Source organism: Drosophila busckii, chromosome 2L (assembly GCF_011750605.1).
Source record: "Drosophila busckii strain San Diego stock center, stock number 13000-0081.31 chromosome 2L, ASM1175060v1, whole genome shotgun sequence".
Lineage (NCBI taxonomy): Eukaryota > Metazoa > Arthropoda > Insecta > Diptera > Drosophilidae > Drosophila > Drosophila busckii.
This window is the reverse complement of record NC_046604.1, coordinates 11,413,171-11,432,605: the sequence shown is the minus strand read 5'-3', so window position 1 is coordinate 11,432,605 and position 19,435 is coordinate 11,413,171. Positions and strand designations below refer to the sequence as shown.

General features: G+C 32.2%; 1 protein-coding gene across 1 annotated transcript in view; it reads left to right on the top strand.

Annotated features, from left to right (window-relative positions):
- LOC108608381 (disintegrin and metalloproteinase domain-containing protein 10) overlaps positions 1 to 19,435 on the top strand; it is a 109,621-nt gene that overhangs the window by 14,424 nt on the left and 75,762 nt on the right. Inside the window, 1 exon segment of the mRNA XM_033294918.1 lies at positions 1,820 to 1,852. Within this exon segment, the coding sequence (XP_033150809.1) occupies positions 1,820 to 1,852 (33 nt within the window).

The window sequence follows — 19,435 nt, the reverse complement described above, 5'->3', positions numbered from 1 at the left end:
TGACAGTTCAAAGGCAAATGCTGCCGATAAGGTAACAAGAGATAGCTGCCAGTGTCAAAAGCGAATGAAAGAGTTTTATTTTTAATGCTTAGAGTATGTGCAACTTTTTGTAGAAAGCGATAAATAAAAGCTATAATAATAGAATATATATAGAAGAAAAAACTGAATATAATAGAATATTTTATATGCAAGCAATTGAATATTTTTAAGTTGTGGAAATGCTTTAGAAAATATGAAGCTCATTTTAAATATGTTGATATAATGGAATGATAATAATACTACCTGACAATTAATTAAAAAAAAATAATAATAATTTAATAAAAAAAAAATTAATAAAAAAAAAATAAGTTTTTTTTTTTTGATTAATGATGAATTATAATATCTTAATTTTAATGTTTTTTTTGTTATAATAAATTGTCAGCTAAAATTGATATTTAAAGCTTAGCTATTAATAATGAGATTGAATTACCTTCCACAACTTTAAGGGTTTTGTTATCCTCCAAACACTGTTTTTTTTTTAATTGTATAAAAATATTAGGATCCGAACTATTATCGTCCTTGAATAATAAGTTGCTTGTCTCTGTTGTTTGCAAATCATCGACATCCATTTCTATTTCAGCGGATTCACTTGCAGCTGTACCATGTATTGACAAATTAAAAAATAATGTAAGCCTTAAAAAAAATTAAGGGGCATTCTTTTAATTACAAACAATATCAATATACTTTCACACTCACAAATATTAAAAAATAATAATAATTTTGTTATATTTTTTCTGCTTAAAATATTTCTTTTTCGCATATTTGTTAAGCATTTTTGCTTTCTCATAATATTTGTGCAAACAGAGGCGCGAATATAATTTGCTGTTGACTAACGAATAAATGATAATAACATTGCAAAATGATTATTAGCAGGCAGCGATAAATGTAATTTGTAGCTTGGAAAATTTTACAATTTTCACACTAGCCAGACACGCTATGCAAACATTGAGCCAGCCACCCAGCTACCACCCCCAACCCGTTGGGCGCTCATGTTAAATCTCTATTTAAAGTCAATTACTAGGCAATGCATTAAATTTCGCATGCATATAAAACATTCACTGGCAATCTGTAGCAATTGAAAAATTGCACTGACTACTGCGTGCATTGAACTCGTCGACAAATGCACAATAATTATAATAATTATTTATAATCTACTTATGTAGCTAACTCTAACTACGAAATACAATACAATATAATTTAGCTAACTGTCTGCTACCAAAAACATTTGTTTAGTTAGCTGCAATTAAAGTGAAAATTGCAATTATGATTTGATATTGTTTAGGCGCGCTGTCTATGCAAATTAAATGTGTGTGTGTGTGGCCAATGAAATGTTAAAATGTTAACCAAAAAAATTTAATTAAATGTTAAAATTTTAATTGCATTTGTAATAAGCTGCGTTGGTATTATTTACTTTTATGTACGCAAAATGCAACTTTAATATAGATTAATATTTTTAATGTTTTTTTTTTTGTGCACTTTGAATTTTTAGTGAGCGCCAAATCCACTTTAATTCTTAACTCTGTGTTGGCGCCCACAAGTTTTATATTTTGTTCATGCCAGGAAGGAAATATTTTTACCGGCTGCACTTTTAGCCAAAGTGGTTTTTAATTTGAATACTTTGTGTGTGTGTGTGTAGCCCCCACCGCTTCCCCCTTTAGACTGTCTAATGTTGATGCTCCAGCTGCGACCTTTTTTTTATGATTTGCATATTACACTTTGTTGTAGAATTAAAGATGTTAAAACATTTGAAATTAACTTAACTTTTATCTTTTACTTGCAGGCTACGCAAAAGATATTTCTGGAGTTGAAAGAGGTAAGCAATAGTTTAATAAGTCATATTGATAGCAACTCTTACATAAAGAGAGAGAGGGAAGAGCGAGCGAACTGCAACTGAAGCTCGTTACTCAATTATTAAATACACTTAAAAGCGCAATGATGTATGCACTTCTCATTAATTAAATATAATAGCACACAGTCATTAATTATTTCTTTAGACTCTGTTACTAAAAGTGCAGCAAGCGGTCTTATTAAATAAACAAACTGAATTTGTCTTAAAGTTTAAAGTTTTCTTTCTATATAATTAAAATTACTTGTTATTATTAAAAAAATAATAAAAAAATTTACTTATAAAGGAATTGTTGTGTTAGATATTCAGATTTTATTTAAATATTCATACACTAAATATGTATATAGACAAATAAAATAATTTGTTCCTATATAGTAATTTTTTTTAAAATAATTTGCGTATAGGAATATTTTAATAATTATTGAATATAATAATTCGAATTGCAAATTGCTAAAAGCTATTTAAAATGCCATACGATTTTTCAAAGATTTATATATTGTTGAATAAATTGTTTGAAAAACTTAAATATAAATTTTTAAATTTGCTCTAAAAGCAAAAATTTTAAACTTTGGCTGCCTAAAACTATTTGTAATATTGCCAAAAATGCTGCTACTCCCAAAAAAAGAAAGAAATCAACAGCTGTCTGAATTGGCTTTTATATGTTTTTGTTTTTCTTTCGCCCGCTTGCTGTTGTTGTTGTTGCTGTTGCTGTTGCTTTGGGGTGTTAGCTTTGCCCATAAACTAGCTGAAAGCTTTGCTAAATGCCAGCTTGGGGGCGAAGCCTACGACCATGTGCAATTTTTAGTGCGCGCTTGGCCCATTCACACGCCGCCACTTGCGGGAGTCGAAGAGCCGCCGTCCCGAAACTCTGAGCGTGCGATTGAGTGAGTGCGGCTCGCATGTTCCCCATAGTGTAATTTATTACACGTGTGTGCCAACATGTATTAAAGAGAAGAAAAAGAAATATAAATGGTAAAGGGAAAACCCAAAAATGCAAAAGCCAACAACTACAGCTAAAATGGGGTTTTAGCCACAGTGGAAAAATTTAGCTAAATGTGTGCCAAAGTATATAAATATAATTAAAACTAAAATAGTTATAGTTATTAGTTGCTGGCCAATTGGCAAAAAGCCTTTTTAACATCAAGTAGTTTTTTATTATAAAAAGCTTAATCCGTAACTTTAATAAGTTAAAATTAGATTTGGCAGTAGAATAGCGTAAATTATAAATATGAACACAGTGGTATCTCCACATAATATCAAATAATTTTACAGCAGTGAAATTCTCTGAGTTTCAAAGCCTTCATTGTCTTCTAATTATTATTAAAGAAAAATTAAAAAATTAGCTGTGTAAATATTCTACAAAGTATAATTTAATATTTTTATAGCTAGTCTAAATTAAATAAAGTAAATATGCGTTTTAATTAAACAAAAAATTTAAAAAAAATTGGCTGCAGACAAAAAGGATATATTTTTTAATATATTTAAAGCTATATTTTTAAATATTTTTAAAGCTACTCCAAATTAAATAAAGCAAATAGTCGTTTTAAATTTGTGGGATTTTTTATTAAAGAAAAAATTTAAAAAAAAAAAAATGCTGTAGACAAAAAGGAAATATATTTTTATAACTACTCTAAATTAAAAAAAGCAAATCTGCATTTTAAATTTGTAGAATTTTTTTTGGAATACTTAAAATACAAAAATTTTTAATGTAGAAAATTATTTGTTGTACTGAAGTTTGTAAATATTATTTTATTATTTATTATTTTAAAATTGGCATTTAATTATGTACGCTTTAAAATATATACACTCTGCAAAATTTCGTCTAAAATGCAGCTTTGCTTAAAGTGTATTCAAGTTTGAATGAATCCTTTTTTTCTTCTGTTGCTGCTAAGCTGCTTTGACTGCATTGTTGGCATTGTTGAGCCATTGTACGTTTTGTGGCATGTGTACTATGCGCTTAGGCGCGGTTTCACTATCAACATGCTCCACTGTCTGTCTGTCTGTCTGTCTCCTCAGTCTGGGTGGTGTCTCTATGTCTGTAAGTCTCTCACTCGTTGGATGCAGGTTGGCGCTGGGCGTTGTTGACTTGTTGGTTTGGGGGGCATGTAGCAGCAGCTGAAGTTTGTTGCATATATACACATGCAAATGTTGTTGCATACAGCAAGGCGCAGTAGCTGGTTGGCAATTTTTTTCTCTGCTGTATGATTGGATGTGCTGCTGACTCCGGTACAATGGCATAAAATCAATGAAGTTTTTGTTGTTGCTGCTGCTGGTAGTGGCAATAGCATTGGTAAGACAGGCAAAATGGCCAACAGGCAAGCGCAAAAAATGGAAAAGGATACACCGCGTCCTTACACACACTCGCTGCTCACTCCGCTTTGGCTTTGTCTTATTATTGAAAATATAGTTGCATGAGTTTTTACTTTCAATTGGAGACTGCCACTGCCTACAATGCAGCAACTTCCCACAGTTACGCTTGAACTTTTTTTTAAGCCTCAACAGCTGATTCAGCGTTGTTTTCGTTGTCTGCTGCTACTCTGGTGTACTGTGCTGCTGCTGGGTTGGGGCTGACTGCTGCTGCTGCCTGTAAATTGGAGTTTAAATCGGTAAAACTTTGCCGCCTCAGTGGTTTTTGCTTGCAACTCAAGAGTTCTGCTGCACAATAAAGTTGCAGTCGATAGTTCCAATTATTAGCTGGAAGGCAAAAGTTAAAGCAGCAATTTGTAAATATCTACAGTTTGAGACGAAATAAAATAAGTGAGTCAAATTGTAATTGGGATAGGAAAAGATTTCCATTTACTTCAAAATGTATCAGCAGTTCGCTTATACAAATTCTTTTTCGATTGCTCCATTCGTAATGGAGGTTTAACAAATTGTGTGATAGAAAATTAACTTATGATGTACTTTGGGCTTAGAAAATCCGAGGACTATTTACTATTCTTGACATCTTTTCGGTGAAATCGGTCTGATTTCGCATTTGCGTCCATTCTTTTGTCTGTTGGAATTAAAAGAATATTCGAAATAGAAAAAGTCACAGTATTCTGTATTAAGAAAAATCCGAGCTTATTCATATTCTGACATCGTTTTGAATTGAATTCGTTCTATTTAAGTGGACAATTTTTTTCTGTTTGATATTCGTTAGTCCGTTTAATGTTAGATTTGGGAATATTCGGCATAGAAAAAGTCAAGTATTTTATAATCTGGCTTTAGAATATCTTATCGGACATTCATATGCTAACATTCTTTCGCATTGAATTCAGTCTAATTATATACCATTTTTTCTTCTATGTAGCAAATTCGTACAGTTTACGCTTTAGTCTAAAGTAAAAGTATTTCGCCCAAACGTGTAGCCTGTGCATTGTTTTCTTTTTTTTTTTTTTTGGTTTTTCCACTGATTGCATGGGCGTAGACGAGCAAATGCTATTAACTGGTCATACCCACACCATCGCATCCCATCCCACTCCGTGGGTCACAATCGTTATGGTACATATATCAGTGCCGCTTGTACCGCTTCAAGGCACACACAGATTCATTTGTTTTTTTTTCGCTCTCTTCTGGTTTTATAACCAAGCGGTAGTCAATTTTTTTTTCGTTCGTAATCACATCAGCTGTAGATTTGTAATATGAAGCGGAAGAAATGGTCTTGGTGGCTTCACACACACACACATACACAAACACACACACATTTCCACTTTAGTTTTTTATTTTTTTTTCGCTATCGTTAAAATGAAAGTCATTGCAATTGCGATTTATTGACAAGGTGACTGTGGGCTATAAACCAAATGTGTTAAGTTTAAAAGCTTTTTGCCAACGTTATGGAAATTTCTGTGTATGGTATTGGCAATGTGTATATACATATGAGACGTAGTGTATGCACATTCTGTAGGCTGCGCATGTATAACCTACGAATATCGTATATAGCTTTGAGCATATTATAGTTGATGTGCGACTATTTTTACGGTATGCAGTAATATACTAAAAAATCTGTTTGAAAAACTCAAATATACGATATTGAGTGTAGTATTAAGTTAATAAAATCTATTTTAGATCAATTAAGTTGAATACCGTATTAATATCGTTTATATAAAATAAAGAAATTATAGTAAATTCAGTAGCATTGTATTGTAGATTAATAAAGCTTAATATCGTATTAATATCGTAAATTGTTGTTAAGATATCTTCAAATTGTATATCGTAACATTAAAAATATCGTAAATTGTTTATAAGATAGCTTCAATTTGTATATCGTAACATATCAAATGGATAAAACTACTTTAGACTGTATTGAATTGAAAATCTAAAAATGTAATATCGTAAATTAATACAAATGAGTTAAAAATCGTGCTTATAGTATAATAATATTTTTAATTTATTTATTTTAATTGTAACTTAGAACGAATTCTATAGTACAATGATGTAGGCAGAGCAACTGAGGCCTTCAGGCTATATAATATAATATATCAACATTTAAATATTGTGTTTTTTACATTTATATCGTAACACTTATTTACGTAGAATTAAACATCAAACTGCCAAGTAATGAAAAATTGAATAAGTGACAAAATATTGTTTATCCAAACTAAATTCTTAACATTTTAAACTCTGTATAGCTGTATATCGTAAAAGTCGCTATAAGAATGTTGTTAACTGAGTATTTAACAGTTGTTAGCCTTACTAAATTTTAGTCTGTAATGCGGACATGTTTTTTTTTCTTGCATGAATTTAAGTGACCAAATGTTTGTTCAACAGCAGCTGATCATTAATTTTTTACTTGCTGTGCTGCGTGCTATGCAAATTGTTAAAAATACGAATCATGGTTACATGTAAAATGCTGGGCTGGGGCTGGGCTTGAAGTTAATGCGGCGTTGTAACATCATCATTGTGTCAATTGTTGTCAGCATGATGCAACATAAAAACTTCAATACACGATACGGCGACAGCGAAAACTTTTAGTATACATTCAGTTCAGTGCAGAGTTTGTTGTTGTTGAGCAAACAGATTTGGCGCGTATCAGCAGCAAAGCAGATGCGGCGACAGTGTTGCCAACGCTTTTTTATTTTTCTTTTGCCGCCACCGCCACCATTTGGCCATGGCCCACACGTTTTATGCTTGTTTGTACTTTGTTGGTAGCGAAAATTTCCATCTAACTACAATACACGCTCATTTACGCTCCTGTCTGGCATTGCCTTTGGGTATGTTCATATCCGCTCTGTGTGTTTTCCAAACGGATGCGCGACTCTCAAGCTTGAGACTCGGTCTGGTCTGTTGCGCTTGTTTGTTGGCAATTTGTTTGGCTGATAACTTGCTTTTAATATCCTTGAAAGTCGCTCGCTCTGTTGCTATTGTTTAGGTCTGAGGCTTAACTAAAGTCTGCTGCAGGATTTAATCAACTTTATGTTGCTTTTTCTTACGGAGTTCAATGCTTCTATTGCATTTGTCTTTTTATTGCTTGCCAGACAGTCTTAATTGCCTAACAATTGGTTTTGTTCTCTTTTGTGTTTGAACTTTGAGTTATGACAATTTGTTTAGTTAGAACAAACGTCTGCACTTTTAACTTTGTTATTAAATACTACAAATTATGCATTGTCATCCGGGGTTAATAACATGCAACAGCAGCCGCAAGTGCAACGAACATCGAACGCTTCAACGAACCGAATCAAAGCGTATAACGAGCATAAAACAACTAAGCGCTGAAAAAAAAAGAATGAGCTAAAATAAATTTACTCATCTAGCTAAAGGAAGCAAAAAGACGCAAAACAGGGCAACAAACTTCCGTTCGGGAGATGAGCTCAGGCGCATTAAATTAAAAAATTCAATGTAAAGCTGCAAAAATGTTTTTTTTTTTCTGTTTTTCTGTTGTTAGGTTCAAAAGGTTATCCTGTTTTCGGTTTCCGGCTTTTTAACAGAAAATTAGGCAAAGTGTTTCATGTTGACTTTTGTGTTAATTACATATTTTTCAATTTCTTTGGGTGTAAGCGCTTTTTAATTTTTTTTTATTGTTAATCTTTAATGTTGCGACATATTGTTAGTTTTCAACTTTGCAAAATAAAAAATTAGCTAATAAAAATGATCAAAAGATACAAAATATTCAAAAAAATATACAAATTATTGAAAAAAACCTATACAATAACTTTCATAATAAAATTGAAGAAAGTACTGCTTTTTACTGATTGAGGTTTGAAAAGTTTGCATATGAATTATGCTTCAAAGTTATGCAGCTGTTCACCTTATATATAAATATTTTAAATAATTTTATATAGGTTTTGGCTAAAGCTTAAATAAAATATTTTTTATTATATTTTAGTTTAAATATAAATAGATTTCGCATTTTATATTTTGCAATATTTTTTTTTCTTTCATATTGCAACTTAATTTAGTAATTGACTAATGTTTTATATTTATATTTGTATATGAATTTTTAAAGTTTTCTCTATATATTTTTATAGTTTTTGCATTAACTTAGCTGCAGATATGACTGCTTAGTAATTTTAGACAAATTATAGCTATTTATAGCAGTTATGACAACGGTATATCAATTGTTAGCAACGCTGTTTGATTTGCTTGGAATTTGCAGCTTTAACTTAGTTTGTGTTGCAACTAAACCATTGCAAATAAAGTTGCCGCCAAACTCTGCACGCTGTCTCTCTCCCACTCACTCACTCTCTGTCTGTCTCTGTCTCTCACTGTCTAACATCACTAGCACTTTAGCTCTTCCGCCTGTCGAGCTGCTGTCTGCCAAGCATTTGTTATATTGAGCGTCTAATATTTTTGTCTGGGATTTTGTTTTGATAATTAAGCTGTGTGTTTAAGCATTGCGTGTGTGTCTGTGTGTCTGTTAATGTGTATGTGTGTGTGTTTTAGTTATTGTGCGTGCTTGTGGGCGTGGTAATGTTTATATTAGCAGCTTGTGTGTGGCTCCAAACTCTCTCGAGAGTAATGAAAGCAACATAATTACCAAGCATACATTTATTTAATTTTTGCAGCGTGTTTGAGTTTTGCTCTGCAGCAGCAACTTTAAGTTCGCACTTTAAGCCATTTTGTTGTTAACGCCCATTAACGGTTAAACTCGCATAAAATGCAAAACATTCACAAAAGTCACATTAATGTTCTAAACAATTTCAATTTGCGTTTTCCTAACCAACATCATTTAATTTTTTATGTGCCAGCATTTTTGTTTTTTTTTTTCGGGAGAAGTTCATTTAAATTTGTTTTATGTGCCCGTTGGTCGTCGCTACGACTTTTCCTTTTGCCTTGTTCAAGGGTTTTTCCAAATTGTTGTCGCCAAATACAATCAAAAGCTCAAAATCTATTATTCAAGTGACTCTGCCCAATTGTTTATTCAGTTGTAAGCGCAAACATTTCGCATCAGAACGAAGCGAAAATGCTCTTAAAAATAAAAATAAAAAAAAAAAACGTAGCGTACAAACAACTGCAGTTTTTATTTATTATTTGTTGTTGTTTATATAAAATACTTCAATGTGTCAGTTGTTGCCAAGTCAAGGATTTTGCACAGAGTTCATTGTTTGTATGTGTGTGTGTCAAAACAACAATTGACATTGAGAAAAAAAAAGGGGCGAAATTAAGTCTTCAACATGAAATAAACATGAAGCTCTGGGAGTTCTAAGAATTTGGCTTTGAGCTATTGACTTGGCCAGAAAAAAAGACAAAAAATTCTAATTTTGCATTTTTTGTTTGTGTGGGCAAAGCAATTACACTGCAACGAATATGTTGTTGCTTTGCTTTTTTTTTCTTGCAGTGTCTTTATGTCCTTATGACTTGAGACTGCTCTCAGCCTCAAATTGTAATCATTTAAATTGATTTTTCTTGTCTTTCAAGCTTTTCAATCAATTCTGAGGCTGAGGCTGAGGCTGAGTCTGAGTCGCAGTCTTTGTCTCTGTTTACTTTTTACTCTGTGCACTTTTAATTGATAAATTTCTGTTTGACTGACTGTGCAGCAGTCTCGAGAGTTGGTAATTTAAGTAATCTATCTACCTCTCAGTCTGTTTGTCTGTCTGTCTGTCTGGCCCGCACATATTTCTTATCTTGTTTGCTTTTTATATTCGAACTCAAACTTTGACCCATTAGTTTGTCCTTCAGCTTGACTTGGCAGACACATGTGCGTACATTGAACTTTGACTTCTTGATCGAAATTGCCGTCATGCAAATTGCCTAAGCGCAGCTCCAGAGCTTCTCTTACCTGCTCAGCTCTCAACAAGTTGAGGCTTCTGCTCTTTTGGGTTCAAAGCAATTACCTAAATAAAAACTATTTATTAATATTGCATGTGGCTCTTCGTAATTGAGATTGATGCAATTGCATTATAAAATTCATACATATGACTCGAGGGTCGAGAGGGAGGAGTAGTTCGGAGTTCGGAGTCACTTCCCTTTGGCTTGTCACCAGCTGTGTGCGTCTCATTGGCGCTGCCTCTTGCATTTCTGCTTAAGTAAACCAGTTTCCAGACCATTTGCAACTTTACCCAAATGACTCATAAACACTTGAAACGACAAGGCAGAGCCAAAGTCATATGTGAAACGATTTTAGGGTGAACACAAGTTTATCAGTGAGAGATTAAAAAGATTAGCAAAGCAAAGATAAGTTAGTAAAATAATAAAAGTGCAAGAAATCAGATAAAAGTAGATATAAAATAAATAAGAAATTAAAAAATAAAAATTAAAAAATAAATACAAAAATAAATAAAATGTTAATAAATAAAAATAAACGTTAAAAAAATATAAATTAAAAAAAAAAAAAAAAAAAAATATATATTTAAAAAATTATTAAATAAAAATTAACGTTATTAAAAAATAAAATTTAATATGGAAACTACTTTTTAGTTTCAAAACGTAATCAGATTGAATTAAAATAATTATTTAGTTTGACAACGTGCTAATATAAAATACAAAATATAACTTTTGTATAAAGTCCAGCAGCTAAAACAAAAAAAGATTACATTTTAAAATAATGAATATATTTTTAGGACGACAGAAATAATAGCTTTACATTTGTTAAGCTTTAAAAACAATACAACATTGCCTAAATAAATTATTAAGCGCAACTGCTAAAATAAATTTGTTTACAAATTTTATAATTTGAAGCATATTGTCTCAATTAGCAAATTAAAGTTCACCCTAGACACGCCCAAGCTCAATACCCAAGCAACAAGAACAAAGCAATTGGGAAGAGCAGCAGGCAGCGCTGCTTGCTGCGGAGACAACGTCAGCAGCTGCATTTGATTAGCGACAGCTATGTATATGCATACAAAAGCATATAAATACATAAATACATGTGCATGCTTGCGTGTGTGTGTTTGTGTGTGTGAGTAGCCAAGACAAAATGACATTTGAAACATGTGTCAAGTTCCATAGCACTTGCTTATGCCTATAGCATAGCCGGACATAACGCCAAGTTTGAACACACACACGCACACACATGCATAAACACATATGTATATGTGAGCGTATACACTAACAGGCACTTGAATAGGGACAAGTATTTAGATTCATGTGAACGAAAAAATAAAACTTTTTCTTGTGAATTTGGCAGACATTTGGAATATTTAGTCATTATCAGTAGCTTGAATTGAGGTCAGCTTCAATGAGAATTTATGAAATTATTTTAATAAAATTGTGACTTCTAGTACATCTACTAAATATTTAAAATGTAACTAAATAGTTTAAGACAATGTTTGAATAAAGTATGCTTACTTAGTTTAAATTGCTACTTAGTTATTTTTACAACTGATTTAAACTTTTTATTTTAATAACTTAAGAATTTTTACTTATTTATTTTTACTACTTATTAGTTTTACTGTAAATTTATTTTTACTATTAATTTATTTATTATTAGCTGAAAATTGTTTTTGTAATTTTTTTACCTTGTACTTTGTATTATTTATTTTTTGCTTCTTTTGTATAATCTAAAAAAATGTATTTTGCTTGTTTTTATGCTTAAGCAGTCACATTAAAGTTTAATAATGCTTGCTACCTATTCAAGTGGCTCTGAGTGTTTGCAGTTTATAACTTTAGTTTGTGCATATGTGTGCAACACTTTGAAATTGCGTTCTCTTGGCTTTGGCTTATTTATAGTCTAACGCTGCTGCTGGCTGCACGACCCTTGCTTGCTCTCTGTCTCGCTCGCTCACTTACTCACTCTCTCTCGCTCTTGGCAGCAGCAGCTGAGACAGCAATTCATATGCAACTCCCCCAGCCGCGCGCAAAAATTCAAACTCATGCAAACGTGTTTGTTGATAAACATGACCATGAATCATTTCACGTCACCCTCGTTCTAACTTTGCAGCCCTCGCCCACGCTCTTCACCCCCTTAGAGTTCAAGCTGCTGCTCCCTCGCTTGTTTTAGCCTTTTTGTTTCAACGCTTGATTTGCATACAAGCACACACACGTAGCAGTGTGAGCATGTATTGTTTATGTATGTGTGCTCATGTTTTACACTACTTTGACCTGGCAACGCCCACACGCCGCACTTCTTCTGCTTCTACTTCGTCGGCTTCTTCTTCTATTACAAAAAGCTTCTGTTTCTTGTTGCGCTTTTTATGATTTGTTTGTGATTTTCACGGCTCGTTTCGTTTAGTTTGTGTGTGTGTGTGAAGCCAACGCACACACATTCTTATCTCACGCTCTCACGCTCTTCATGTTCACTCACTCTCTTAATCGCTCTCACTCGCTCGCCCGCTCTGTCGCTCTCGCTGTTTTCTTGGCGTGTGATATGCGCTGCTCTGCTGTCAGCTTTGGCTTCGCTTGGGGACGTTAAACGACGCAACACACTTGTCATTGTTATTATTATTATTATTATTCTTGTTGTTGTTGTTGTTGTTGCTTCCGCTCTAGCTGCTGCTACTTGGACCAGTCCCAGCGGCATGTTTTTACTGATAAACACGCATAAAATTCATAAATTCGTTTGCTGGATTTAGTTTACACGCTACTTAAAGCTGTTGAAATAAATACATGCCAGCCACGCTACACACACACACACACACACACGCATACAAACAGCTGTGTATATGTAAATGAAAGCTAAAAGATTATTTCGAAATTTATATGAATTTGATAAATGCCAACTGTGCTAAATTCTTGTTAAATTTTTGAATGATAGCTATGCAGAAATTATTATGAAAATATTTACGAAAATATTACTTAAATATGCTTGATAATAAAAAAAATAAATGCTAGATTAAGCTCTCGTTAAATTATTTTTAAATTATGCATAAATTTCAAACAACAATTTAAAGACTTTTTCTTTGTGTGTTAAATGCAAGCTCAATAAAATTCTTGTTATTGTGTATAACAACAAATTTGTGCTCAAGTGCTGCATAATAAAATAAATTTTAGAAATGCAACAATGCACAAAAATTTGTGCACTTTAAACTAAAAATGCAATAAGAACGCAATAGAAAATAAATTGCTAAGTGGCGCCTAAGCTGCAAATAAAATAAATAAATTGCATCAATTTGGTTTTTAAATTCAAAAAATACAAAGTTTCATATTTGCCATTGCACAATAAATACAAAGAATTTGCAGAATTTATTAAAAGCAACAAATATTTGTTTAAGCCATGATTTAATTCTATCTAAGCTTTGTGCCTCACACTAAGCTGAAAGGTAACCCTAATGGCGAAACTCTAATGCCCATTGGGCCAATTATTTTAAACATGTTACAGCCAGATTATGCACAGATTACAACCAGCAACAAACTTGGCCCATTGAGAAGTTGCTGACTGTTGTTGTTGTTGTTATCATGCTTGAATTAATTTCGGCCGTTCGAGTTCGCGGAATTGTGTGGGTGGTGGGGGGGAGTGGGAGGTCCACTTTGAGCCGACTTGAGTGCGCTAATTTATGCAGCGACAGCTGCAGCAACAAAGCCACACCATATAATCCAACTAGTGTGGCTAATTTGTTTATAATTTTCATAATTCAACGTGTGTGTGTGTGTGTGTGTGCGGCGGGCGTAACTGGCTTTATTTCCTTCCTGTGTGTGTGCGGCAAAAAAAAATATAAACATGTTTTTATATAGCCATGGAGTTGGCCATGGTCCAACACTTGGCTTACGGCACAAAAATACGTTGCCAGATTTATAAGCTTTTTAAGTATTTTGGCACAAATAAATGCAAAACATAGTGAGCTAATTTAATTAGCAGCTGTTTGTTTTCGCAAACTTTAAACTTTTAAGCAGGCAAAGCAAAAAAGTTGCTAGAAAATAGTAAATTAAATTAATTTAGCAAACTAACAGCAGCTAGCTATAATATTTATTAAAACAGTCCTTCAGCTTTTGGCCACGCCCAATTGAGGGCGCAGCGTTGGTCATAAAAGAAATATATTGCCTGCTGTTTGAGCACTGAACTGACATTTGTGACAATTGCACTTTGCGCCCCAGTTGGCCAGTTCGAGTTAGCCAGGCTGGGCTAGTTGGCCAGGTGTGCGCGCCATGTTAGTTGCGTGTCTTGGGCAGTAGTTTGTGTTGGCCATTAAACTGCATATTGCAGCTAGCTCGGGTAATTAAAGGTTAGCACCACCAAAATGTCAGTTAGCTTCCTGCCAAGCGGGTTAACAGCTGACGTTGACGCAATTAGAGATGGGCGCGTGATTGCAGAGCATATGAATAATATAAATTATATAAAAAAATAAACAAAAAAAAAATGAACTGATATATAATGAAAAAACAACAATAAATAGTTTTAAAAAACAAATTAATTAATTCAGAATAAATTAAAATAAATGTATTTGTTAAAATAAGCGGTTTTAAATTAAAAATAAATAATAAATAAATAATTTTAAATTAAAAATGACCCAAATGGGTTAAGAATTCTTTACATTATTAAAAAACCACAAAAAATTTAAAAAAACTTGGAGTATTGTTATAGTAATTTAAATAAATATAATTGATACGGACAATTAACAAATTATATATATATATATATGTTTCATAATAAATAATAAATAATTAAATAAATAACAAAAATCTTAGTCGCTACAAAATATTAACATTCAGTAATAATTGTGAATAAAAATTACATTTAGCAAAAAAAAAATAAATATAAACTAACAATATAGTATTGATTTTTTTATATTTTTTAGTATTATTTATATTTAAATAACAATCAATGGGTAACAATTATGGATAATTCAAAAAATACTTCAATGTATAACATGCTTAAACAATAGTTATTAAATATTAAAAGTATGTTTTAAAGAAATACAATTTATTTAATAAAAATAAATTTGATTTGCATAATAATTGCAATAGCTATTATTGACTATTTAAGTGTTTATGTATTTTAAGCTTGAACACAAAGCATTTCATTTATTTAAACAATTAATGGCTGTGAGTGTTGAAATTAGAAATTTTAGCTTGCAATGATAGTTAATATATATATAATAATATAATAAATTGCATGTATAACTGAAAATTTAACAATGTATGATAAATGAATAAATATAGTAACTAAATATGAAAAATATTTATTAGAGAAATGCAATTTAATTTGCATAATAATTGCAATAAGCTATAATTGAATATTTTAAGTGTTTATAATTTTTATTATTAAACAATTAATTGTTGCCAGTGTTGCTAAACACGAAACTTCCCAAGTGCAGTGCTTATTGTTGACCATCTCTAATGTTATGCCTAGACCCAAAGCACACACATTTGTGTGTGTAGAACGTGCTGGCGAGCAAATGCATTTGGCTCCCACCCCATTTTTTTTAAAAAACTTAAGTCAACTCTGGGCCTGGGCCTGCAACATGTGCGTGGCGCTAGTTAACGCTGTTGTTGCCTCTGCCGCTGATTGTCATATGCGGCAATGGCCGCTACGTGGACATAAATGCTGCATGCAGCGCAAATGGAAGTCCCTCTTGTGATTGTGCCACTGCCACTGCCATTGCCAATGCGTTCTCAACTGCATGCCACAGATTCGGGCCATTGTGTGCACGTGCATTGTGCCCCATTGTGCCCCATTGTGAATTGTTGTTGTGCATTGTGCGTCTGTGTGTACATTAACGAGAGAGCGGCTCCAGCTCCAGCTCCAGACTCTCCCATCCACATGCACTCGTCGACAACAATCACATTCACAGTCAAATTACTCTAGCATGAATCGAAAATTTAGCTGCAATTAGATGTTGCAAGCAGCCAGAGCGACAGGGTTGCATTAAATGTGAGCAGGGGCAGGGGCAGAGCATTACTAATGGCATAGTGTGATTTTGCAAATTTTATTTAAATTTATTTATTTAACTCATTGCATTTTCTTAGGTCTATAATTAAATTTAAATTGTTGCAAGCATTCTATTTGATTAAAAATTTATTAAATGCTGTATGCAACAAACTTTGCTTTATATTTTATATATTTTATTTTTTTAACAACATATTTATTTACAATTAAATTGCTGCACCTTTGTAAATTTATATTTTAGCATTAAATTAAATGCTGCATTTGAAATTTATGCATATCATTCATTGAATCATTTATTTGAAATTTATGCTTTAGTTCATTATTTATTTAATTAAGTTTAATAAAATTAAGTTTGCTTAGCAGTTTATAAATTTGCATTTAAATTGTTTGTTAATCATTTATTTAATATAATTCAACTTATTAAGCAGCTTATAGATTTGCAATTAAATTGTTTGTTAATTAAATTTAATTACTTAGCAGTTTATAGAATTGCAATGACATTTTTTGCAATTCTTAAGTAAAAAATTGTATTAAATAAACATGAATTTATATTTTTGTATCAAACAAAACTAAAAATATATTTATTGCTATAATATTAGCATTAATTTTATTAAATATAAATTGTTACGTTTTGTTAAACATTTTGCTTCACTGTGCCTTGGTTAGCAGCTGCTGAGCTTAACTTCCGGCATGGGCAGTATGCATGCATTGGCTATATACACAGCCTAGCAAACCAATATATATATATATACATATATACTATATACATGCCTTGGCAATTCGCGCTCTCCAACCTGCACAACATGTTAATGGGCCAGTTGTCCAGCAATGCGCCCCAGCCCTGCCCAGCCCACCCCACTCTATGACTTCAGACTGTGCAGCAGCCCACTTGACTTCTATAGCAGGATGTTTTTGGTGGGTGGGCGGTTCAGGGGGTTGGCTTTCTGTCTGCTACGTGCAAGTCCAAAATTTCACAACAGCAGCGAGCACCACTCACAGTTTCAGTTCCAGTTTCTGTTCCGGTTCCGGCGCTGGTATTTCGCTAGCTGCTCTTGCTATACATGCATATGTATGTGTGTGTGTGTGTGTGTGTGTTGTGTGTATCTGTGTGCGTTTGTAAGTTTTGCTTAAAAGTTAATTTTGCATTCTTTGCTGTCTGTGCTTTGTTTTTATTTTTTTGCGTTTTCTCAGCTGTTTCCATTTGATTTTATTGCCTGGTTTTTTCTTTATTTGTGTGTGTGTGTGTGTTGATTTTATTACTTCTTGGTTGTTTGCCCATTTCATTATGTCCGACTTGGTTTTATTTGCAGTTTTTTTTAAGAAATAAATCAGTTTGGGGTGGGTTGGGATCATATGCGAAAGAGCGTTGAAAGGACTTGAATTCATTAAACAAGAATTTTTAATAAAAATAAGCAATAACAATTGTTGAATTTATTTTTAACTTTTATATAAAGTCAGCACAAAATACAAATTTTATTAAAGTAGAAAATAATATAAGAGTTGATTCATTTCAAAACAATTAACAAAGTCTTAAAGTTATGCAAAATTACAGGATAGTAAAGAAACCTAAGTTTTTAATTCTAACAATTATTTATTAAATAAAAAAAATTGTAAGTTGGTTAATTTAAAAAATCAACAGAATATTTTAATTTAATAATTTTCTATTATAAATATTTATTATGAATATTTATAGCTTTAAATTGAGCAACTTGTATGGCTGCCAATATTAAATGCTTTAACCTTAAGCAAATAAAAAAAAATTGCAACTTGACATTTGAACTGCAGTTGCGAGTGTGTAGTAGTGTGTAGAAAGAAAAGATGAAAGAAAAAACCAAAACAAAAAACAAACACAAGCCAAAGAGCAACAACTACGAACTAACACATGTCAACGGCCCTAATTAATTGAGTTCATTGCCTGACCAGAGAGCTGAAGAAAAAACAGGCAAAGTAAATCAAAACACACGACGACGCTCATGATGATGATGACCTTCGTTTAAGGTTCAGTTTATGCAGTTGACTCTCTGGCAATCAAACGCAGAACTCCTGGCAACTGACACCAAACCAAAAGCAAAACCAAAACCTGTGGCCAAGCTGCCGCCCTCCGGCCCCACCGCCTCCTTCAATTCAAATCCGGAACAGCAGCAGCCTTTTTGCCACCGTCAGTCATGCAAATGACAGGTAATTGACCTTATAAGGCTGCTCGTTGTATGTATGTGTGAGTGTGTGTGTGCGACAGCTAGCACACATTTGTTGCAACAATTTTTACTTTTCATATTTAATTTGATGTGTGTGCTGCGTTCGTTTGCAGGTCTCCACTTAAATTTATGCGACTTTGAGTGCTTTTGCATTTTTTCTGTTAACATAGTGCAAACAATTTAATTTTAATTATGTTGCAATTGCTTGCACATGTTTAAGCTATGCAAATTATTTATAGCATTTAAATATTTCTTTTTTAGCTGCGTAATATGTCAACAAATATTTATGTAGTCATGCAATAAATTGAATTAAACATTAACAAGAATTTATATATTCCAAAAAATATTTTAAAAATAATAAAATATTATTAAATAATAGTATTAATTTAAAATACTTTGCTTTGCTTTTAGTAATGTAAACAAAGTAATGTAATCAAATGTTAAAGTAATGTTAACATAAATGTTAAAGTATTATTCCATTTCTTATACTCAATAATCTTAATATGCAATACTTTTGACTGCTTTATTGTATATAAGTATTAATATAGCGTAATTAATCTTTTTTTTTATTACGAATTAGCTTACAAAATATTGATATATTAATATTTTGTTATTATTGAAAATGAAAATAGTACATAAATTTTTTCAATTGAATATACATATAGTATAGCAAATAATTATTGTGCTCTATTTCATTTTTAAAATGTTAAAAAATATCGTAAGATATCTCAAAATATATATAGCATTTTGCTTAATTTATTAATTAACTGCTAAATAGTTTTTTTCTTTTCAAAAGTTAATGCATTTTATAATGCTAAAGAGTCGATGGCCTTAGTTATTATATTAGTTTTTATAATAATAAAAAAATATATATGTAAATATATAATGCTAAAAGATATCTTAGAATATTTGCGCTTCGGCAAGAGTTTCACTTTTCTTGCTTTGGCATTTGCAGTCATTTACTTTTACACACACACGACACACACATATTATTACATATATTTATTCTCTAGACATTTGTCACATTGCTTCGTACAAATGGCAGCCTAAAATGTTAATGTGGTTTGGCAGTCGAGTGGGAACTTATTCAGTTTACGCTGCTGCGTTTCAAGTGCAGCGAAGCACAAGCAAAGCGAAAGAGACAGCGCGAAAAGAGAGCGAGAGCGAGAGAGAGAG